At 41.8% G+C, this 24,448-nt stretch overlaps 1 protein-coding gene across 7 annotated transcripts in view; it reads right to left on the bottom strand.

Annotated features, from left to right (window-relative positions):
* St6gal1 (ST6 beta-galactoside alpha-2,6-sialyltransferase 1) overlaps positions 1 to 24,448 on the bottom strand; it is a 115,128-nt gene that overhangs the window by 15,130 nt on the left and 75,550 nt on the right. For all 7 annotated transcript variants that reach the window (XM_063261216.1, XM_063261215.1, XM_063261214.1 and 4 more), the window contains 3 exons: positions 14,558 to 14,693; positions 10,379 to 11,025; positions 5,190 to 5,287 (listed from right to left, as the gene is read on the bottom strand). In XM_063261216.1, the coding sequence (XP_063117286.1) occupies positions 5,190 to 5,287; positions 10,379 to 10,982 (702 nt within the window). In that variant the 5' untranslated portion in view covers positions 10,983 to 11,025; positions 14,558 to 14,693. The remainder of the gene's footprint in view (positions 1 to 5,189; positions 5,288 to 10,378; positions 11,026 to 14,557; positions 14,694 to 24,448) is intronic.

Here is a 24,448-nt window from a genome sequence, read left to right as displayed (position 1 = left end):
TTATCCACCCTCATTCTACTTCCTGTCTCTATGCGTAGTCACTCCAAAGTACTCAGAGAAGGGGAATCATGCTGCAATTGCCCTTTTGTGATAATCTCCCCCACTGACATCTTTTTTCATTTTCTTAGTACAGTAAAAACATATGAATAAAATCGTCTATTTTAAGCACTTTTAAGTGTGTAGTTCAATAGCATTAAGTACGTTAATATTGTTTATCAATGTGCACCAATCATCTGTCTCCAGAAGTCTTTTCAGTCTTGCAAAAATGAAACCCTGTACCCAATAAACAATCCCACTCTATTCCTCCTAGCTCCTAACAGAAAAGGTCATATGATGTGCTGCCAGATTCATTAAAATCACTCAATGGAAAAAAGTCTTTTCAAGACATAATGCTGGGAAAACTGTACTTTTTGGCTCCATGATTTTGACTATACCAAATGAGTCACATAAAAATAATCACATGCTATTTTTCTTTTTGTGACTGGATGATTTCATTTAATATTATGTTCTCAGAGCTCATCCATGTTGTGACATGTGTCTGACCTCCTTTTTTAAGGTTGAGTAACATTTGATTGTATGAATATACCAGGTTTTCTTATCCATTCATCTATCCATCACCATTTGATTTTTGGCTCACATTCTAGGTATTGTGAGTAACTCCACTCTGAGCATGGTTATACATGTTAAAGATCCTGCTCTCAATTCTTTGAAATATATGCCAAAAAGTGGAATTGCTAGATTAAATGATAATTATATTTTTAAGTTTTTTGATACTGTTTTTTCACAGTAGCTAACCATTTTACACTATGCACAGGGGTTCCAATTTTTCCTCATAGAAGCCATCCTACTGTGTGAAGTTTTGATTTATATTTCCTTAGTGACTGTGGTGTTGAGTCATGTGTTTGATGGCTATTTCTATTGCACATCTTCTTTGGAAAAATATCAATTCAATTTTTTTGACTTATTTTTGAATTGCATTTTTGTTGGAGTTTTATACATATTCTATTTATTAATCCTTATCAGACATATCACTCACAAATGTCTTCTCCCATTTTGTGGGATTCTTTTCATCTTTTGTAGAGGATCTGTTGACACACATTTTAAAATATTTCATTAAGTTCAATATGTATTTTTTCCCTTTGTATCCTCTGCCTTTGATGTCGTAACCATAAAATCATTGCCAAAACTTAAGTCACAAAATTTTGTCCTATGCTGTCTTCTGGTAGTTTTATACAGTTTTAGGTATGACATTTAGATCATGGATTTATTTTGAATTAATTTGTCTTTATAGTGATAGATAACAGTCCAATTTCATGCTTTTGCACCTGGACAACTCATTTTCCCAGCATTATTTCTTGAAAAGACTTTTCTTCCATTGACAGATTTTAATGAATCTGACATCATTCAACCATTTCTGTAAAGGTTTGCTTGTGAACTTGCTATTCTATTTCATTGTTCTAAGTCTCTCTTCAAATCAGTACCACACTGTTTTGACTATAGAAGCACTAGAGTAAGTTTTCAAGTCAGAAATGTAGGTTCTCCAGCTTTATACTTCTTTCTCGGTACTGTTCTGGCTATTTGTGATCCTTATGCATTTTAGGGTTTTCCTATTTCTGAAAAAAAAAAAAAACATTGGGCTCTTCATAGGAACTGCACTAAATCTGTAGATGTTTGGGATAGTACTGACATCTTGAAAATACAAACCAAAGGGGCTGGGGTTTAGCTCAGCGGCATAAGCACCTGCCTTGCAAGTGTGCAGTCCTGAGTTCAATCCCTGGTACTGATAAAAAAGGAAAAAGGAAAAAGACCAAAAAAAAAAAAAAAAAGAAAGAAAGAAAAGAAAATACAAGCTGAGTGCTTTTATTTAAAGTGCTTAAAACCAGAAATGTTTCCGTTTCAGAATCCTTTTTCATAAGTTGGAATATTTACATAGACATAATGAGATAGTTTGGGTGTGAAACCCAACTCTACAAACAAAATTTATCTTGGTTTTATATACACTTTCTAAACATAAGCTAATGGTAATTCTGCACAATATTTTACTGTACCTGAGCTCAGGTGTGGAATTTCTCATTGTGGCATCATGTCAATGATCAAAAAGTTAGATCCTGGAACATTCTAAATGGAGGGTGCTTAACTTGCATTAAGTCTCCTAACTTGTGAAAACTTAGTATTGTATTAAATATTATTAATATTAATTATAGTATAGAACTGATATTGGCTATTTTGTACTTACATCTTCTTAATTTCTGATAGAAATGTTTGCAGGTTTCATTGTATAAATCTTTTGTTGAATTTAAATTTCTAACTCTTCTGATGCCATTAGAAATGAAATTTTTTCCTAATTTCCTGCTTGGATTATTCATTGCTGGTCTACACATTGTATAAACAATAATCTGCTTCCTTTGTATGAACTTGAGAGCCTGCCACTTCACTGAACTCCTGATTAGTTCCAACAAGATTTGGGGGGGGGGGGACTCTATTTAGAATTTCTATAAAGAAGATCATACCACTTGTGAACACAGGTACTTTAACTTCTTCCTTTCCAACTTAGGTACATTTTTTCCTCACCTAACTTGCTCTCTTTTTTTTTCCTGCCATCTAGTATTTAAACCTAATTTGCTCTTGTCAGGACTTCCAGTAACAAGCTCAATGACAATGACAAATAGGTATCCTCACCTTCCTAATAAATTTAGAGGAAAGATGTCAACCTTTCATCCCTGAATATGTTTGTCTCTTGTTTTTCATATTCAGCTTCAACATCCAGGAATGTCCTTCTATTTCTAGTTCATTTAATGTTTTTGTCATGAAAAGGTGTTGGCTTTTGTCAAATGCTTTTGAGTCAGCTGAAATGATCATGTTGTTTCCCTCTCCATTCTGTGCTCCCAGCGACATCATATCCTCCCCTCCCGGTGCAAGCTCTGCATATCTAAACAGCACTGGTAACCGTGAATAGCGTATGTCTTAGGTACTATGCTAAGAGCTTTGCGCAGGTTTTTCTCATTTGCAGCTCACAAAAAGGTTGTGAGGAAAATCATTCAGTATTCTTTACTGATAAGGAAGCTGCAACGTACCTAAGCCGGACATGAAATTTAACTCTAAGAGACAGGGCTTGTCTCCACCCCAGACAGGCTAACTGAAGAGACTATGTACTGACTGCTACACTGTGCGTACCTGCAGAATGAATGGATGAATGAAATGAACGGTGAGAAACCCTCCCCCAGACATTCAGGTGCAGATCACACAAAAGTGGAAGCCAAGTGTTTATGTTCCCTAATGTACTCTTTAGCGCTGGGGTCTCCGTGACTGGGGCATGAGAAGAAAAAGAAGAAAGGGCAATCTTAACTCCACTGTGTGAATTTCCAGAAACGCTGAGCAGCCATAAAGGACCAGCCTCGGCGCCCCCTAGAGGGCACTATGAATCCCACCCAGCGGCCACCTCTGCCCAGCCGGCGTTGTGCGAATGCCAGCCCCACTTTCTGGAACACCTCCCTATTGCAATTTCTCAAACCCTGCCCACCTCTCAAATCAGGCTCAAATGGGTTGTTTGCTCCAGAGTCTCTTGCTAATCAAAGCATTTCTTTTAAACCTCTCTCTTTCTAGTAATAAAAGAAAATACATTAAAACTCCAAATCTGAGGCAAAGCAGCACACAGGCCCTGGAAGCACCTAGAGGTTATTTACGGGCAGAAAATCACTATCTCACAAGAGCAAAAAGGTCTTAGAGGAAGAAAAACAAACAGATGGTGGCCCTCGCACAGAAGTTAAGTCCTACCCTCCCTATGCCATCATAAACAAGACTCTCAGGGTGTGGATTTCCAGTGAAAAGTCTACTGTACAGGAAGTAGCTCGTCTTAGCTGGTGAGTTCCTGGAAGCGAGGGCGTAAAGAGAAAGAAAGAAATAGAGTCACACACCTGCCACAGGGAGTGAGATATGCACATTCTACCAGGAACGTGTAGACGTGGCATTTTGATCAGTTCCAGGATTCTGACCCTATCTGGGAGTCATGGGGAGAGGTCTATAGAGATTAAACATTTACGTAACAACACATAAGGTTCATATGTTTGGTTAGGAAAAGGCAAACATCAGTGGTTGTGAGCAAGATGACTAGATTTACAATTTTTTTTTTTTTGAGGTGCAATATTTTTTGAGGTGAGGCCTTTCTCTGTTGCCATGGTAAGCACAAACCCTTGGCATCAAGGGATCCTCCCAATCAGTCTTCCACACAGCTAGGACTACAGGTGAGGGCCATTGTGCCTGCAAGCACACAGTTTTTCAATGTATGCAATTCCGTTTTCCTACTCATTAAATCCATTAACAGAACTTTGTGGCAATAATATTGCTCCATTTTCTGTTAGTATTGAGAAATCAGCTTGGGCCACCTACAGTGAATTATCCAGGGGAATCCATTGAGTGACACCTGAATTCTCATGTGTGTTACACACAACAAAATGGTAATGATATAGCAGTAGCTGTGTATCATTTTACAGCACACAGAGCACTTTCACATCCACTTCCTCATTTACTTTTCACAATGCTCCTCACCCTTTCCTGGATCCTCTGCACTTCCTGGACCCTCACACTACATCCGGGTATGACCTCTTGACTTCAAGAACAGCAGAACTCTGATTTCCTGGGGCCTAGAAACTACCAGCATTGCAGACCAATAGCATATGACCTTTTTTTCTTAAGGAACACACGGCAAGGTTGGGGAGAGACTCACATCCACTTTCTCCAATGGAAAGTCAGGATCTAAGAAGGGTCAGGAGGCCTAATGTAGCAGCTTCAATACACTTTTGGTAGGTACATTCCACTTTGGAGTGCACACTGGGATTGTCCTCTTGATCCATGTTATGGTTGGGGCAAATGTCCTCTAAAATTCTCAAGTATATGGGAGATGATTGGGTCATGAGGGTGCTATACTAAGTCAGTGTTTAGTCTGCTGAGGAGTTCAGAGCTGACCTGCTGCATATCCCCCTCCAGGCCTCCTCTTTCCTCTCTAGGCTTCCTGCTGAGCATATTTGTCTCCACCAGGCCCTTCTACCATCCTGTTTCTCGGAGCCCACCAACCAAGGGTGATACTGTGAGCCACAATTAACTTCTCCTCTTTTAAACCGTGGGTGTTGGGCATCCTGTCTCAGCAATAGGATGCTGACTAAGACATACTATCTGCACAGAAAAAACCTTACCTGCGAGTTCATCAGGCGGATGGTAGTCTTCGTGCCCACGTCTTGTTGGAAGTTGGCCGTGGGTGCCCCATTGAATCTCAGGACTGCATCGTGATCATCTATAAACCACAAGGAAATATAAGAGAAGTGATGGATGAATGCTGACAACACACAGCAAGGCAGAAAGGGCAGGAGGGGAAAGAGGCAGATGGAAAGGGAGAGAACAAGATAAAGTCCTTTCTTATATTTACCCGATTGTGATACAAAAGAAAAAAATGCGTGTCTCAGTTGCTCAGGTAGAACTCAGAGACCAAAATGACCATCTGTCTGTCAGCTACTGCATAAGCTAAAGGGCGTCCAGATCATGCATCCCTGAAACTCATTCAAAGGCACCAGTGTACCAAAGCACAGCAGCAAAGTGACCAAAGCCAGTGCGCAACTTGCGGAGGAATAGCTACTCGATTATCAAAGGAACAAACCAAATGTGTTGTCAGTGTCACAGTATATTAGATGTCTATTCCTGTCAGAAAAATCAAGACAATGTCATATGCTCAGTCTACTTTACAAGCACAGTGCTTGGCAAATGAAAAGACTCACCATGGTATCCAAGACCAACATAAGTGTTCCATTTAAGGGTCACAAACCTGGTGTGATAGAAATGGAGCAAGAGGTCACAGTGGTAAACTAAATGCCACGATTCCTCATTTTTTTAAAATAAGCATTTTGTCAGAAAAAATATACAGTGGAGGCTGAAACAGGAGGATTACTGTGAGTCCAAGGCCAGCCTGGGCCACATAATGAGTTCAAGGGTAACCTGACTGTATGGCAAGACCCTGTCTCAAAAAACAAAACAAAACAAAAACAAAATATAGATATAGTATTAAATCTAATCAATATCAGTTATATTGTCTCTAATATATATAATTACTTCTTGGGCTCACCGTCCTTCTGGCTACTTAAAGAAGAGTTTGAGGGATGGAGAAGTTTTCTACTTATATTGAGCAACCTGATGGATGACGTCATGACCTTCAAGTACCATCCCACTCTGGGACCTTTGTGATTCTATGACAGGTCAGCCCAACTTTCTACTACCAAGGAAGTTTAGAGTTCACCACCAAAATCTATTTGAAGCTAAGGCAAATAATCTAGCATCCTGTATGCCTCCATGTGGGTATGTTTTTGTTGTTCTTTATTCACACAAATCACAGATAGGATGGAGGGGAAACAAAAAGGCATTTGGTTCAACATAAGATGATCTGGAAGGGGAAATTAAAGGATGAAATCTTTCTTCTATTTAATTCCAGAATAACCTCATGCATGAATCCTGGCACCCCATTCACAAAAACAACATAGCCGTGTCCTCAGTCCTAGGACAAAACATCACTGAAACGGTCTCAGAGTCATATGAGATGAGCACAGTCCAAGTATTTTCAGTTTGAGGGGCAGGCAGGCTGACCTGCAAATAGAGCAGGAAGTGCCTCTTTACACAACTCAGAATTACAAGATCTGTCATGGGAAAATGCAGATCTATGGAAAATGCCCTTGGCCAACTTTCTCGTTTTATGAATGAGTGAATGAATGAATGATCACTGCAAATCTCTGTAGAAAAGAGATGAAAGCTCCAATGTAGCAACTAATAGTTTCATTAAAGGACTCCCAACTACTGGGGTTACACGTGTGCATTACCATTACCTGGGCCTCATCTTTATCAATTTTTACTGGAATAAACACACACGTGCATTCTTTACTACTGCTCTTTCTGACTGTTTTTGCATTACAGCTACTAAGTTGAGCACTTCTTATAGAGACTCTATGGCCCTCAGCACTAAAACTAGTCTCTATCAGGCCTTTTACAATAAAAGTTCTGTGCCCTCTGCCATAACCAATCATGTTCTTCAAGCTGCTGCATCCATAGGCGCCCTCTCAGTCCACCTTCTGCTTAAACACATATCCCAGCTCTGCAGTCTGTGATGCCCAAAGCTGCCACCCCCAACAAAACCCCCCTCTGCTTTCTATACAGTCTGAATGTTTCTGCTTGTTCTTGTTCTGTTTTCAGGTTTGCTAACTGGTTTTCCCTTCCACTGTAACATAACCTCACCTCAACGCAAATGACTTCTAAATCTGATCTCCAGATCTGACCCTTTTTCAGAATCAAACACCCAACCACCCAGACAACTACGGAAGGAAACCCACAAACATTTCAGACTCTGAGCACCCAAAACAGAATCTGCCTCCTCCAGAATCACGCTCACCATCACCAGGACGCAGGCTGTTCCTGGGCTAGAAACTCTGGCTCCTACCTCTCACTCTAGGGCATTTCTAGTTAGACACTAAGTTCTGACCTTTTTTCTCCACCACCACCAGGCCCAGTGCTGGATAGCCTGGCACAGCTGGATGTGGTAATAGTGCCTAACGATGGAGACATTATACGAGAGTCCCCAGGGAGACATGGCTCTTGGAAAAATGAGAGATCTCCTCAAAGCGCGCACCGACCAGAACCTCTAGGGAACTCTGTGGCTTAAAGAACAAAACCCAGGATCCTTATGGACTGCTACCATTCTCTAAGAGCTGAACCTTCCTTCCCATTCTGGTCTCATTGTTCACCACTCCTCGCCCACTGGGCCCCATTGCCAGCCAAAAGAGGATTCTAAAAGACTCAAACACACTAAGCACTTTCTTCTATGCAGCCCCTGCTTCTTCCCTTTGCCTCAACTCATAACATCCTCCTCTTTTCCCCAACAAAAGATGAACCCTACTACATTTTTTATGAAATAATAACCATCACAAAGCAGAAGAGCTAAGCAGAGAGGCCTAGGAGGCAAACCACAGCTTCCAAACCCCAGTCTGCTCCCAACGAGTTGTGTGAACCTCCAAGACTGTGAGTTTGTACATCAGCAAATGGCAGCAATGACCTGATCCAGCTCAGAGGACGGGTGGGAAAACTCAAAGCTTAAGTACACTAGACACACCGTAGGTGCATAGTAAGCATCACTCCTGTTGGCCATGATGTTCTTCATTATGAGCTACTGTTTGAAATGAAGCTCCCAACAAATCTAAAATACTTTCTATGCATAAGTAAGCTACCAAATATTGTCGAAAATTACTCAGTCCAGCCTTGGCTGGCTTGTGTTGCTGTCAGAGGTACATTATGCATACTCTGTATACTTTCTTTGGTAAATAGTCTTGCCATGGCTGAAAATATAGCCATAAAATCTTTCTCTTTAGGGCTTTTAACCCCATCCTTGAGGATATTTCCCCCTTTGAAGGGCAGCAGTATTACATAAATTATCTGCCAGCCATGGTGGCACAGTCCTATAATCCCAGCCTTCTAGGTGGCTGCAATAGGAGGATTATAAATTTTAGCCCAGCCTGGAAAAGAGACTAAATGAGACCCTGACTCAAAAGCTAAAGTAAAATAAAATAAAATAGGATGCAGCTCAATGCAAAGGACCTGGGTTCAAACCCTAGTAATAAATAAAACTCTAAATAACATTATCTGCGTAATAAACCTTCCTAGCAGTACATGTTATAAAACTAAACAATTTGAAGACATCTTGCATGCTCAATCATTGGGAACAGACTCAACAGATTTCTTTGTGGTGGGAAGTCCGTGGGCCTGGCATTCTTCCTGGAGCTGGAGGGAACCGCCGTTCCCTTCCTTTCGGTCCTTTGTATCCAACCTCTTATTTTGTGTGGTTGATGAATTCATGAATGAATAAAAGGAGATGAATGAATGTCTTAAAATATTTGTTAGACCCAATGCCCAGAGGGTATGCCCTATAAAATTTAGAACACTTGAAGTTTAACATGTAAATTTTATATCTCAAGATCAAAGTCCTTCCACAGTACTTTTTGTCTGAAGTTTGTAACTGCAGTGTACTGAAAAAGATCATTTCCATTCACATTTATTTAAATCACTCCTACTTTTAGGGAGTGCATAAAAATAAAGGTGTATTAAAAATAATTCACAAAAGGATGTTGCCTCGACCTCAGACTTCAGCATAATTTCAGCCAGGCTGGCAGGAAGAAGGCGGTACTAATACCTGGAAGAACTACACACCGCCATGTTTGGCAAAAATAGAAAAGAAAGAAAAAGCTTAGTTTTATTATAGATGAACAAAATCCAGGCCCATTTAGTTTCCAGCAAACAAAGTCCCAAAGAAACTACAAGGCAAAAATCAAAGTTGAGGTGCAGCCCTGGTAGTTCTTATTAGTAAGCACTGCTCATTTGGGGAGCTAAAAAGTGATCTCACCACTTTTCTTATGGCCCATTCACATCTACGTTTCTTTGAGAGCATGTGCTTGGCTTCAGGTCATTTTTCCTGGCAGTCACAAGAAGGAAATAAAAAAGGAGACATATGACCTCACCTGCTCCGATACCTCCAGCCTGACAGAAGAGTGAGCCTTCCCGTGCTCTGCTTTCTCTACTGCCAGATTGACTTCCCAATAATGGAAAATATATTTCTCCCCATGCAAGCGAAGCAAAGGGCCTCAAGCAAATCAGTAGCTGTTGATTGGATTAGCTCATATATGTACAGACAGCCTTTATTAGATGCAAAGGACTTTAAGAAAAGCAAATTGATCTCTTTTGCCCGATGACTAAAATCTTATTTGGACCACAGACTCCTCTGAGAATCAACTACATTATAAATTTTCATTGGAAAAATGCACAATATTACACAATATTACATATTATACATACCGAATCCACAAGTATTTTTGATTATAAGGAATAATTAACCCCTTGAAATTAGCCCACAGCCTCTAAGTTAAGAATCCATGCTCTAATTTTTTCAAGGGAAAAATGTGATTACTCAGGGAGTTAAGGCTAAAAGAGTCCCTCTTGTATTCTACTAAAATAACAGAATATTAGAACATGACAATGAAGTAAAAATCTATGTTTCAAATATTTTCTAAGGTCAAATGTAGTTTTTTGCTTTGGGGTAGCAGGAGAACTTTCTTTTTCAAATGAAATTATTCTGCAGGATCTCAATAGTTGAAAGAGACAAAAATGAAGCTAAGTTCATTGATAAAGATGCGGGGGTCCCAGATTCCCATCCTTTCACCCATCTGCATAGCGGATCTGACACTGAGGAAGAAGCAGCAAACATCATTCTGCAGCGAGCCACGCTAAGTCCTGTGTGCAGGACCCTCAACACGTCCAGCTGCTTCCTGAGAGCAGTGGCCACTCAGGGAACAATGGCACGTACCTATTTCTTGGCCCAGTTGTGAGGATTTCAGAGACCCCGCCGAGGAGACAACAGCACACCTACGCCACGGCCCAGCCTTGGTCCTAATGTTCTCCCTGGGCAGGTAACCCTCCCATTCAGAGGTATTGAAGGGATAGTCCGTGGTGTCTACCATAGACACATTCACATGGTCCCGGAGGTGGCAGAGCAGGGCATCCACACTGAACTTGACGCCTGGTCCTGGTCCCTTGTAGGATACTTTATACTTGTTCATGCGCACATAATTCTTCCAGATCTTTTGCAGCCTGGGTACGAGGTTTTTGGATGAGCTGTCCTTGTTCCACACCTGGAAGGTGGGCTGAGGTTTGGTCTTGTGTGGGACCCTGGGACTGAGTGTCCGGCTGAGCTGGTGGGGGACCTGGGTACTTCTTGATGACACATGCTGGGAACCAGACCCTGTGGTCAACTTCTCAAGGTTCTTTGGCTCCTGGAATTCGTTGGTTTGCAGTTTAAGAGAACCATAGTAACTCCCTTTCTTCCTTTCCTTCCACACACAGATGGCTGCGAACAGGACAAAGGCCAGCACACAGTAGCTGAATTTTTTCCTCAGGCTGGTGTGAATCATAATGAAAGCTGTGTATAGCTCTGTTTTAAGCAGGAAAACAAACCTACAAGGAGCAGGACAAGGGGAAAAAATGATGTGAAGAACATTCGAAATGACATGCAATGGAGCAATGAGCCGAGCAATTAATTTAAAATGAGGAGCTTAGAAATTCAGCCTTGGTCCGCCTCCTACCAGCTATGTAGGGTCAAGCAACTCTCAGAAAAATCCAGCCTTAATTTGTGCCATCTAGATATTCCCTCAGACATTCTCTTCTTCCATACAGACCACTGAATACTATCTGTATCTTTCCGCCATGATTTTTGTACTCTGAATCTTAGTTTCTGGTTGTCTTCGACTAGCTCCCTCAAGGAGCTGCATGCTGAGCCTATAAGGTCAAAACCTGTATCTGACTGTATTTGGTCTCTAGAGCCTTGTATTCTCTGAGAAATAAAAGCACACATGCTTAGAAAACTGAAACAAAAAGGAAGAACTTGTCTATAGCACAAAATCCAGACTCTCTAGAATCCTAAGCCACTTAAAATACTCAAAGAGAGATCCCCTTGTCATGGCTGCTGCCACCGACTTACGATGCAACTCCCTAAGAGCTGTGATGTCCAACCCCTACATGACAATAAAACCAAGCTCGGATTCACAGCACAGCATTCTGTTTCAAGTCATGCACTGTAAGAAAAGCACTCTTAAGACAGGAAACCAGCTCATCTCATGACAGCTAGGAAATCCTAATGAGAGAAGAGATATGGCCAATTAAAGGAATGAAAAAACTTTATTAAGTACACCAGATGTTGTTATTTTATTTAATTTCCTGGCATAACCAGGGTCATGATGATGCATAGCTCCAGGAAGCACCACACACATCACAGACTAATATCGAGGGCATCTCTTGAGATGTGCAGATAAGCCCTATCACTATGGAAGGTGTTAGGGCCTCCATTTTAGTATTTCAGGAACCAGAAGCTCTGAGAGGCTAAAGGATGTAGCAGAGATTACAGAGCTAAGTCAAGGGCTACACTAAAGTTCAAAACTCTGTACACTCTGTGCTCTTGATTCTGTAATCCAAAGCCTTTCAACTATATGGAACCATGAAAGTTCTGGGAAATGGACTTCGTTAAGCAAATAAAGCTTGACTAGGCCCCTTTATATCTGGGTAAAGACCTACTTTGTTCTCTGGGAATTTATTGTGTAACCAAAATGAAGGGTGGAAGAAGCACTTTGAACTCAAACAAGGTCTGTATCTTTTGAAAAACATTAAATTCTTTTCTACACCACTGGATTTTTTTTTTTTAATAAAGCAAAGCAATACATGTTGGGTCTTTACCCCGTAGAAGTCCGAAGGCCTTTCTCATGAAGTTTGCTCCTAAAGATTGGTGGAAGAAAGTATGAGGAGTACTGGATTGAGCATTCATGAAACCTGAGTTCTCATCCCCATTTTGGTAACCATGGGCAAATGAGTATCTCTGCCCTAAGTCTCTGTGGAATATTGAGAAACAAGAGGCTGTGTTGATGGGACTGGCAATGGGTAGGAACGGAGCCAGGGTATTGTACTCTAAACAGAGATGGAAGAGCAGCCCCTCAGCAAAAGAGCCACGCAGAGGTGACGTGGCCAGTGAAGGTGCAGGAGTGGAGCACAGACCATGACTCAGTTGCCTGAACTTCAGGCTGCCCATCCAAAGGTCTTCAGTTCACTGACATCAAGATCACTCTTGGAATCCAAGGACAGTATCAGCCAAAGCCATATTTTCTCCTCTCCCAGGGCTTACAAACCAGTGTCTCTAAGGATGATGAGTTCCTAACTTGGGTGATTAGAATTTTGTATCAAAATATACTCAGAGACAGACAAACTCTGACAGGAGATCATGAAACGGGAACTAGGGTCCTTGTGACATCATTAGGAAACCAAGGGTGGAAATTTCCCCAGAATGAGGAAAACAACTAATCATGTGATCACATGACAACTCAAAAAGAATGAAAGAGGAGCAACATTGAGGAGACACGACTACGTGATAGGCACTTCATCTGCAATATCTCATTGAATCATCACTGGATTGATAGGAATACTTTAGAAGACAGAGAAAAAGCCTCATCAGGGTTACAGGGTTTCCTCAAGGTCAGTAACTTATTAGTGTTAGAAACAAGACACTAACCCAGCTATTTCTGACTCTAGAGATTCATGGACAAGAATCTGTGATTAGAAGCATGAAGATTTGGCGTTGGTCATCAGGACTCAGAAATCAGGTGCCAAGAAGCAACTCAATCTGTCAGACCATGAAAGAAAAATCACCTTTATCATAAGCAATGCACCAACCACCAAGGTGGGCACTGATCACCCTCTGGGGAGCCCTTCACTTTAGGTATGTTTTATAAGACCCGTTGACATAAGCAGGGCAGATTTGATGAGCTCTATCTGTAGTTGAAAAAAGTTGAGATTTGGGAAAAGTAATTAATTTTCAAAAGTTGCACAAGTGGTTTGGAAATGGTAGACTTTAAACTTGACCTTTCCACATATGAGTGAAAGGGGACTCCAGGGAGGGGCCTAAACCCTTGTCTTAGGAGCCAGGCCTGGTGGTGGATTTTCCTGGATTCTCAAGAACAAAGATTCCCACACACTTCCAGACTCAAGCACAGTCCTGCAATGCTCAGCTGGCCTCAGCCTTGGAGGTCTGCGCCAGTCATGGCCTGAAGTGCTCATCTGAACTCTGACATCAGCACTCCCGCACAGGGTCCCCAACACAACCCTGGTGCTAGGCTCAGCATCCACCAGCCAGGTGAAGTTTCCAGCTGTGGCACTGGGCATTGAAAGTCCCTCTCTCACCTCTCAAGCTGTTTTAACAAGACTGAGAAAGGAGGAAGCTCCCTCTCAGCAGCCCGCAGAGCAGGAAGGAAGAGTAACCTGGTCTCCACAAATGCTTGGGATTTCTTTATCACACCCAAATGATTTCTTAAGCCTGTGTCACCTGCACTGCTGCATTCTCTGCCCTTGACCTTGAGTGAAGCTCACCTCCACTTCATCACTATCCCTGCACCCTGCTGCTTGCTTTTAATGCTTGCTTTTCATGCCAACTCTGGTGCTAGACAGGAAAACTTCTCCTCTCATTGTTTGTGAACTATAGGATCCAGCAAAATGGATTACCAAAAAAGAATTATTGAACCGATGTGACTGTACCAGTGAATCCTTACAATTACCACACCGCTTCCAGAACACAATAACGACTCATTATCACCCACAGACACCAAGCCCACACTGATGCATCAGGAAGAAAATCTCTGTCAAAGTAAGAAATTCTGCCTTGAGCTAGTCCTCAAAGCATATTCAGCATCAAATGCCATACTTGGGACATAGTGGGTGCTCACAAAAGGCCGAGTGAATGATAGAATAACTTAAATCCTATTTATAGCTTACAGACATGGGTAAGCCACCTAATTACCCTTCCCCCATCCTGCCCCAGATCACTGAAAGAGAACAAAGGAGGGAAAACCAGCAGAGCTGCAGTCCGGTACTCTGACCCTCAGACATGGCCAGAGCAGTCTGGGCCATGCCATTTTTATTGGGGAACGGATCCCTTTGCTAGGGCTCTTACCTGCTTCTGGCTAATCCCCCTGGGGCTGCAGGCCGCCCAGGTCCTCAGGGACTAGCACTATTCTCCATGGGTGGAAACGTTGCTTTAATGTGTCTGGAGGCCAAGGCTCATTTTTCTCAGGATGATTAAAAAACATCTGCAAATGGGAAAAAAATAGAGAAACAGACAGAGAGATAAGAGTGATTTCTAGCACAGTGCAGTTAAACATTAATAACCCTGATGAGGCTTCGCTAGGCCTCTGTCCTGAAAGCCCTGTGGGCTCAGAAAATACTGAAGAGCTTATTATAGGTGCAATGATGTGGCTCGGTGACCAGCATAGAGTGCCCAGGAACACGGCCACCACAGAGAGGAGTGTCCTAGGGAACTAAGTGGGCACCACCAGCTCACCTGGGAAGAAAGAGGATTGACTCATCTCTACTTAGAAATAAGCAGAAAGTAGCTTCAAAATAAACTCCAGACAGATTTTCAAAACCTTAATTATTTCCAAACAATACTTCATGATATCTGAAAGTTCCACCAGCATATTTTTAACAAAAAACTAGGTCCTCAAACTGGAAATACTACCTAAATTCAAATGTAATTTTAAAGATATTCATGAATGTGTGAGAAAGATAAAGTATTAGAAAAAAGTACATGCAAGACAGTAGAATATTTCCTTGTTTTGTAATTTTATGTATGTTACAAAATTTCTAAAATGTGCATTTGTTGCTTAAAAAATATATGTGTAAGTGCTTTTACTTTTGGTACAATATAAAAAATAGCAAAGGAAAAGTTTAATAGCTTTAAATGCGAGGAAATTCCAATTCTCACACAATGAAAAATATACTACACAATGAAGAATACTGGCAAGAATCAAAGCATAAAGCAAGTTCAATACAATAAAAATGTCTCAAAATAAAGATGCCATTAACACAAAGGACAAATCACAAAATAAAAGCACAATTAGCAAGCATATGACATTATGGCAAATTCTGAGAGAACCTCAAAGGAAGAACCCTTAACACTACGAGACTACTTCATAAAATTTATATTGCTCAGCAGTTTTCAAAATGATCATACTCATTGCTGGACAGATGACAAGGAAATCTGTAAACACGGAAAGGAGAACTGTAAATTAGTTTAACCTTTCTAGAAAGTCTGTGAGTTGAAAGGGTTTTGGCCCAGGCCAGATACTGTAGCCAGTAAAGCCAAGGAGCTCCTATCTCCCCCACCCTTAGGAATCTACCTCTGGTGCCAAACTAAGACCAGTGGACTACCTGTGCATCCCTAATGGCCCCCTTAGGTTCCACCCCAGGCCGAGGCTACTTAGGTGCCCCACTCCACGTGTTCCACGGAGAGATCGCCGACCCCAGGGTGGAGATGGTGTGTCCCGGGGGGTCGTGGGTGTCTCTCCCTGCATTCTCAAAATAAAGGTTATTTATATTTTATACTTCTTATCTTTTCAGCCACCGCCAGTCCTCCCCCACAGTTCTATCATACGGTTCCCTGACCGGGAACGGCAGATGAGAGACTCCTGGGGCTGTTTCCCAGTTTGAGTCCCATGCCGTTCAGGACCAGGACCGGACTGCATCCTGCATTAATTCCTCACTACTACACTCGGGAGCTATAAGTTTGTCGCTGCTGGTTCGCAAACAACACCCACCAATTTACCACAGGTGAGCAACTCCCCGGAGACAGCCACTGAGCCAGGCTCAGGCGATTTTCTTCCCTCTTTGCATGGGTTCATGACGCTTTCATGTCCTTTGGACAGCCCAAAATAGGGTTTTTCTGGGCAAGCCTGTGTCCACTCTGGACCACCCACACTGAGAGACGCTCACAGTTCTCACGGCAGAGCGGTTACACATAAAGTCCACTCATAATATTGGTGACAGCCAATTATTAGGAGTTTGGAGCCATATAACCAACCCATCAGTCTGGGGTGCAAAGTGACGACTCTAATCCTGACAGACCACGGTCCGTTGCTTCATCTGATTATAATCCCGTGGGCTAGACCCCACACTAGTTTTTATCTCGGGGACCACTTCCTGTCCCCCCCCCCCAGAAACCATACATATCTATGGCTTATCACACTGCCGACAAGCTTTCTCAGTGTCTCCTTTACTCCCTGCTTCCCCTCCCCGCCACCACGCTGCCAGCATCCCTTTGTTTCCCGTTCGTGTCAACCCATTCCCCGCATAGATAAAAAAAAAAAAAATGAGACCAAACAACGTTAAGAGATACACATAAAACTGCTTTAGATTTTAAACAGCTTTTTGGCTTTCACGCCACGCCCCAACTCTGTGCAGTATCTCGGCTCTCATGCGGTGCTCCAGGTCCACACGGGGTCAGCGCTAATGCTGTGCCCTAATCCGTGTGCCCCGAGAGCAGTTCCAGCTCCACATAGCAGCTCAGCTCCACGTCCAACCCATTCCCCGCCGCGCCGGCCCATTTGTGCCAGCCCATTCCCCGCCAGGGTAGAGGACGAGCCCAGACAGTGTTGAGAGATACACGCGGGATTGTTTTAAGCTGCTTTTTAAGCAGCTTTGGGCTCTCGCGCGCCACAGCCCCCAACTCTGCGCACAGTGTTTCGGCCCTCATGCGGCCAGGTCCACACATGCAATTCGGCTTTAACGCCACACCCTGGGCCACGCGCCCGGCAAGTGGCCCCTCCAAGTGGCGATTCGGTGGCTGCCAGCTGCACGCCTCCAGGAGCGGCAGCCAGCTTCAAGCTGTGTTGCGTCTCCCAGACCCACCACCACCACCGCCACTGCCCCTGCTGCCACTGCCCCCGCCGTCGCCGCCCTTCGCGTCACATGCTGCCAGCTCCATCACCAGCAGTGAGCCCCTGCCACTGCCACCGATGCAAGCCTCCAAGCCCTGCCCCCATGCGCCGTCACAGCTGCACTGCATGTTTCCGGGCACTGTCCCAGCCCCTCCCTTCCCCGTGCACGCGTTTCCATGTTCGATCTCAGCCCACCCCTGCGCACTGTGTCCAAGCGCTCACCCCGCCTACTCTGTGTGTTCCACCTACGCGATGCATGCCAGATAATCTCGGCCCTGCCCCCAAACAGGAGTATGCTCTCTCTACAGGTGCGCTCTGTCTGTCTCAGAGTTCCAAACTGCCTTAGACACTGAGCATTTCCCAGACAGGTTCCTCCCAAACACAAGCGCCCCTTTAAACACAGGCACAGATAGACAATGCCTCGGCAGCTCCGCTCAGACATGCTATTTTTTTTTACAATTCGGCTCCTCTCAGAGATACTATTTTTATTATTATTACAATTCTCAAACTATTTAATCAAGGTTAATGGCCATCTTGTAATTTTACCAGCCGTGTTTATCAATTAAAGCCTTTACTAATTTCCTGTTTTAACAACTAAAATTAAGAGATATTTATCAATTCCTTTTGCTGTGGACCACCAGTAATGTTCTAAACTTATTGCCTCTACTGTACTGTGTTGTCACCAATCTCCTGTTTAACAACTAAGGTTATAAATTCCTTTTTGCTGGAAACCACTAGCTCTGTTCCAAGGTAAGGGTTTTGTTAAAAGTTTTAATGTTGTCTGACAAACAAAAAGAAAGATAATTGACTGGTAACTTGAGAGTATATAGTAAGTTATAATAACTTGAGGGTATATTTGTCTTGGTTAAGACTTGAGGGTATATAGAAAGTTATGGAGGGCTCAAGAGGATGTAAGTTATGGAAGGCTTGAAAGGATGTGAATTTTATGTCTTGGTCTATAGTACTGCAAATAACAGGTTTAAAAAGAAGTAAATGTATTCAGAATTTGACAGTATTAGATCAGTTTTGTTAGATTTATTCATAAGATTGGTAAACCTTTACTGCAAATGTTTCCATTAAGATTTTACTCCAAAATGCAAAAGGCAAACTAAAGCCTTTTATGGGCAGACTAAAGCCTTTTTTGTTAATTCCACCCAACACCCTAAAAGCAGTATGCCATCCAGATAGAGCCTACTCTCTAATCTAAAATGCAAATATTAAACTCCTGCATACTACTGTAATCTAAGTCTCAAACAAAAAGGCAAAACTTGACCTCTAAGCTCCACAGAGATCTTGATATGGTTTTTCATATTTTAACACTTATAACACTTGCAGTTCTGAGATAGACAAACTGACACAAGATGGAGCTACCTGCCCCCCCCCCACCACGGAAAGACATCAGGCAAGAGAGTGCCTCATCCTGGCGTCCTTTGAGACCTTACTCCAGGGCTGCTGGGCTGTCCTAGCCACCAGAGAGTAGATAAGCCATCCTAACCTCTAGCCCTCACAGGAAATGCCAACACTGCCAGATTTGTCGCCCACAGATGAAATTGCTGCCGAAGACTCAGGGGGTTCAGGGCCAACATAGCCCCCTTTATGGGTGTCCATCTCAGAATCCAAGTCACATCAAACTCTCAGGTAAAATGTTCTCTGTATTTACGGACATAAAGCCCATATATACAGAGTTCTTCCTGGATTTTCAGGCTGCTATATTAAGTCCTCAATTTCTATGATGGGGTCAACCTATGCCATTTACAAACAGGGTCTATTTTGTGCAGGTCCCAGTCCTAAATCTTAAAATGCTTTTATTCCCTTTTATACAGGCTGACAGATACATTTTGTCTTCTCTCTTTGTTTATACTTTTTCAGGATACATAAAAAGCCTTTCCCACACCCAGGAAAACTGCTGATATACTTGCCAAAGTTCTGTTACAACAAATCATTCCAAGGACTAAGTTGCTAGACTGCCATCCTGGTTTCGCATCACTCAGGCCCTAGATCTGACCATCCTTTTCCTACTCATCCTCACGGCCATGACTCACAGGTTGCCATGTTTTGTTATCCACTTTGATTCCTAATTTCTTACGTTCTATTAATGATCATTTTTACAGCAGGACTCTTTAACAGTATTGCCTACAGACTCCAACGTCATGCATACCAGAGACAAGCCTTACTGACCTACCCTTCAACTTTTATACTTTCAGATGAGGAGTAAGCACCTCTCATAACTTCACTCCTCCTAACCCCATGTTTAATTTTCAGAATTCTGCCTTACTGTGGAAATGTTTCTACCTCAACATGGTCCTGATAGAATGACATGTCTAAATCAAAGGCACCTTTCCTTCTACCTCACCTGGGTCCTTAAATATGACAGTGCCATGTCTCCTCATAACATCTTGTCTCTTTGTTTTTCCAGTCTAACATACGTGCATTCACCAGTGAAGTTGTCCTGGCTAAAACACCTGGCACCAGCTTCTACCTAGACATCAACCGTCATCCCGTCAACTCCCCTAGACCCCAGTACAGCACCCTCAGCCAGCAGGAAGTAGTTAAAGAGAGAAATCTTTGCCCCTTTTCATAATAATCATAAGATGGGATATGAAAGGGTTTTGGCCCAGGCCGGATACTGTAGCCAGTAAAGCCAAGGAGCTCCTATCTCCCCCACCCTTAGCAATCTACCTCTGGTGCCAAACTAAGACTAATGGGCTACCTGTGCATCCCTAATGGCCCCCTTAGGTTCAACCCCAAGCCGAGGCTACTTATGTGCCCCACTCCACGTGTTCCACGGAGAGATCGCTGACCCCGGGGTGGAGCTGTCGCACCCCGGGGGTGTCTCTCCCCGCATTCTCAAAATAAAGGTCATTTATATTTCATACTTCTTATCTTTTCAGCCACTGCCGGTCCTCCCCCACAGTTCTATCAGTGAGCAATGAAACTAGGAGCTTGTGTCTATTGACCAATTTACTATACATCGAGAAATCAGATTGCAAAAATAATTCAAAAGAAGAGATTATACGTTTCAGTTTCTTCATGCATGAAATGACTCCCTATCTTACATAATTGTGGTGCAGACTGATAGAGACCGAGATAAAAATGTGACTTCTATAAAGCAATACATGTGTTAAAAAAGAAAAAAAAATTTTTTTAATTTAAACTTATGGTGAAAACCTGTGAACAACTAAACTTCCAGCAACAGCTAAACTATGGTACATCCACCTGAAAGAGTACAAACAATTGGTAAATTGAGGAAGTTATATGGAAGAAAATATTTAATATATTATAATGAAGAAAGCAGAATAGAAAGTTATCTGGGTGTACATTATTGCAAATAAAAGTCAGTGTCCAAGTAACTAGAGAAAACATATAAACAGTTAAGACCTGAAAACTGATAAAATGGAAGGTTAGTTTTTAGTTTCACTTTGACATCATTATTCTTATTATGTTAACTGAATAAGTAGAGCAAGCTATTAGAGACAATATACAAAACACACTTCAACTTTGTGTATCAATTTGATGCACAAAATCATACTGGCCTTGAAGCCTGTCCTAGGAGATTTGACATTATGAAGGAGCAATATGATTACAACCATAAGAATCAGGAAAATTTCTCCTTTAAAGATGAGGTGCAGGTTGGGAGAACCCCAGATTTCATTACCAGAAGACAGGCAGGTGGGATCTGGGCATAACTCATAGGGCTAAAGCAAGAGTCACCATGTCAAAAACGTCAATGCTCTTGTTAACAATTCAGAAAAGAATAGCACTGGGCACAAGTTCCTGGGAGAATCAAGATATGACTCAGGGAGTTTGCATGCTATGGTATATTACCTCCATGACATCAGGGTTTATGCAGGCATTTGTATTATTAATTGATCACTGTCTCCCTCCAACATTATTATAAGTACTTTTTAAATTTTTTTTATTTTAAAGAGATTAAGACAAAAGAGGACATAACAAAGCTACTGTAAGTTCTGAAAGCAGGTATCTTGTGACCTTCTTTGCTAATGTCACCATGGATGTCTCCAGATACAGGATGAGTGCTGAGCGCATTACGGGTGCAAGTTTTTGCTTTGTGAAGCAGCTCTTTTCAGAGCTCTGCCTCTTTCCGTCACCACTGATGGAAGAGGTTCTTTTATTTAGCTCCCTACAGAGAACACTGAGGCTGGTGATATGACCGCCACACAACACCTCTTGCTTGTGGAAGATGGTTCACTTCCATCTCCTCATGTATGGGCTTCATCTGAGTCCTGCCCTCAGACCTCAGAAGAGTATTTCAGTCTGAGCTCTTTCTCACATCAACTGCACCTGCTCAGAAAGACATGCCTTCTTAGAAGATGAAAATCACAGCCACTCCTAATTTCCAAATATTAGCCAAATATTTCAAAAATACACATGGTGCAACTGTCTATGAGAGCTATAGTAGGCAGTGAGGGCCTTCCAAAAATAGTTACTGCTGCTGGAAACAGGGGCATTGGCAACTGTAAGCCAGCTCCAGAAGTAAGGACAGAACCTTCAACTCTAATTGACAAACTAGCAATCATGATAATGATAACTACTATTTATTTAGCACTAGCTATATGCTTGCACCAATTATAGCTTAAGGATGAAGCATACAAGTTTTGGCATGATATAAATTCAACACACAAAAATCAACAGAGCACCTCTATACCAAGAATGAACCCATCAAGAAAGGAATTAAGAAAAATTACTGTTCATAGGAATTAACAAAGGAAGTGAAGTATCTCTATAATAAAATCTATAGTAGTCTAAAAAATGATTGAAGAGGACATCAGAAAATGGAAAGATATCCTGTGTACCTACACAGGTAAAGCCAGTAGTTTCAAAATGACCATATACCAAAACTGATACATAGATTCAATGCAATCCCAATCAAAATACCAACATTGTTCATGATAGAACTAGAAAAAAAAATCTTAAAATTCATGTGGAATTAGAAGAGACCCAGAACAGCAAAAACAATCCTAGTGACAAGAAGAGGTATTACAATCCTGGATTTCAAGTTATATTACAAAGCTACAGTGAAACAAACAGTATAGTACTGGCACAAAAACACAAATGTGGACCAATAAACAGAAATAGAAGTTGCATAAATAGAAATCTCAGGCATATTCAATCATCCAGTCTTTGAAAAGGGGACCAAAAATAAGGTGGAGGAAAGATATCCTCTTCTGCAAATGATGCTGTGAAAGCTGGCTATACAAGTGCAGAAGACTGAGTCTAGGTATCTCACACTATGTACTAAAATATAATCAACATGTATCAGAGATCTAAACACTAAAATAGAAACACGGAATCTACTAGAAGATGAAAAATGTACAACTCTTGAAGATAAGGCATAGGCAAGGACTTTCTGAGCAGAACTCCAATTGCACAAGAAATAAAATCAAGAATCAACAAACAAGATTATATCAAATTTAAAAAGCTTCAGCAAGCACAAAGGAGACAGAGTGAAGAGACAACCTACAGAATGGGAAAAAATTTTCTGCCAGCTATTCCTCAGACAGAGGACCAATATGTATAACACATAAGAAAACTCAATAAATTAGACTCCCAAAATAAAAAACCCAATCAAAAAATGAGCAGCTGAAATGAACAGACACATCTCAGAAGTACAAATGGCCACAAATACATGCAGAAATGTTCAACATCTCTGGTCATCAGAGAAATGCAAATTAAAATAACTCTAAGCTTCTATCAAATCCAGAAAGAATAGCTATCATCAATAAATCTAATAATAAGTGCTTATGAGGCTACAGGAGAAAAGGAAAATTTCCACATTGTTGGTGGGGGTATAAACTTGTATAACCATCATAGAAATCAAATGGAAAGTCTTCAAAAAACTAAAAGTAGGAATTTCACTTGACCCAGCTATTCCCCTTCTAGGTATTGTCCCAGCAGAGTTAAGACACTGTATCATGCTACAGTGATACATGCATATCCATGTTTATAACTGCACAATTCTTATCCACCAATGGATAAGTGGATAAAGTGGTATTTATACACCATGGAATAATACTCTTCCATAAGGAGAGATACATTTGAGTCATTTGTAGAAAAATGGATGCACCTGAGAAAATCATGTTACGTGTAACATGATTACCAATATATTAATAACATTATTGATTAATAAATCAGACACAAGCTTAAATATCACATGGTTTCTCTTATATGAGAAACTTAAAAGTGTAAACAATTTAAAGAGCAAAATAAAAGATAGGTAACAGGAAATAGGGAGACAGATGCTTTGTAAATGGAGGAGGATAAAGTGGGGTGAAGAAAGAGTAGAGGAAGGAGAAGTAGAAGCACTAAGATGCACACTAAGTGTACCAACTTCCCATGGTGAGTGTATTTGTCATGTACTACAAATACAAATACAAAAGTGTGTAAATCTTTGACTCAGACTAATCTTCCTGTCACCAGTTTCATGATATCAGGTTACTGAATCCTCGAGTCTCAGCAAATTTACCTGTAAAGTGGAAATAATCACAGATCCTATCTCACAGGACTATTTACAAAGTACAGTAAGCTAATACACCCATGGGATTGCACCAGTGGCAAGTATTATCCACATCACTTCATTTGCTCTTCACTTTCTCCTACTCTGTCGATACCACTACTATCCCCACCTTACAAATAGGGAAACTGAGATACAGAGGGTAAGTCATTTGCCCAAAGCAACTCAGTGGCACTTGAAATAATCCAGGCTCTTTCATGCTCTTTCTGGAATGCTTGTAAAGCTCCTTCTGCGTGGACACTCTTTCCTGCCCTATTCACAGGGGCCACACCCACTCAGTCTCCAACACACGCTCGATTGTACCTTGGCTTCTAAGCCTTCCTCTGTCCCACGGGGATCCACATGACTGTGTTTGTTCCAGCTCTCATCAAACTATGTGGCACCTACCTGAAGAAGGACCTGTCCCAAACATAACGAGACCTCCTTCCTTTAAGACATCTCAGGTCTCCAGCATCTACAGCCAGTTTCTAGACCACCGCTCACAAACGTTCAGTGGTGTTTGAGTGGAAGAATGAAACTAACTCTGTCACAGTCTTTCCTCCTCCCCACTACTCTGACTACCACCATCTGCCCCCTTAGATGTACTTTAATGCCCTTT

The sequence above is a fragment of the Cavia porcellus genome, unplaced genomic scaffold (assembly GCF_034190915.1).
Source record: "Cavia porcellus strain 051 isolate PalLab524CR breed Dunkin Hartley unplaced genomic scaffold, mCavPor4.1 scaffold_14, whole genome shotgun sequence".
Classification (NCBI taxonomy): domain Eukaryota; kingdom Metazoa; phylum Chordata; class Mammalia; order Rodentia; family Caviidae; genus Cavia; species Cavia porcellus.
This window is presented reverse-complemented; position numbering and strand designations above follow the sequence as displayed.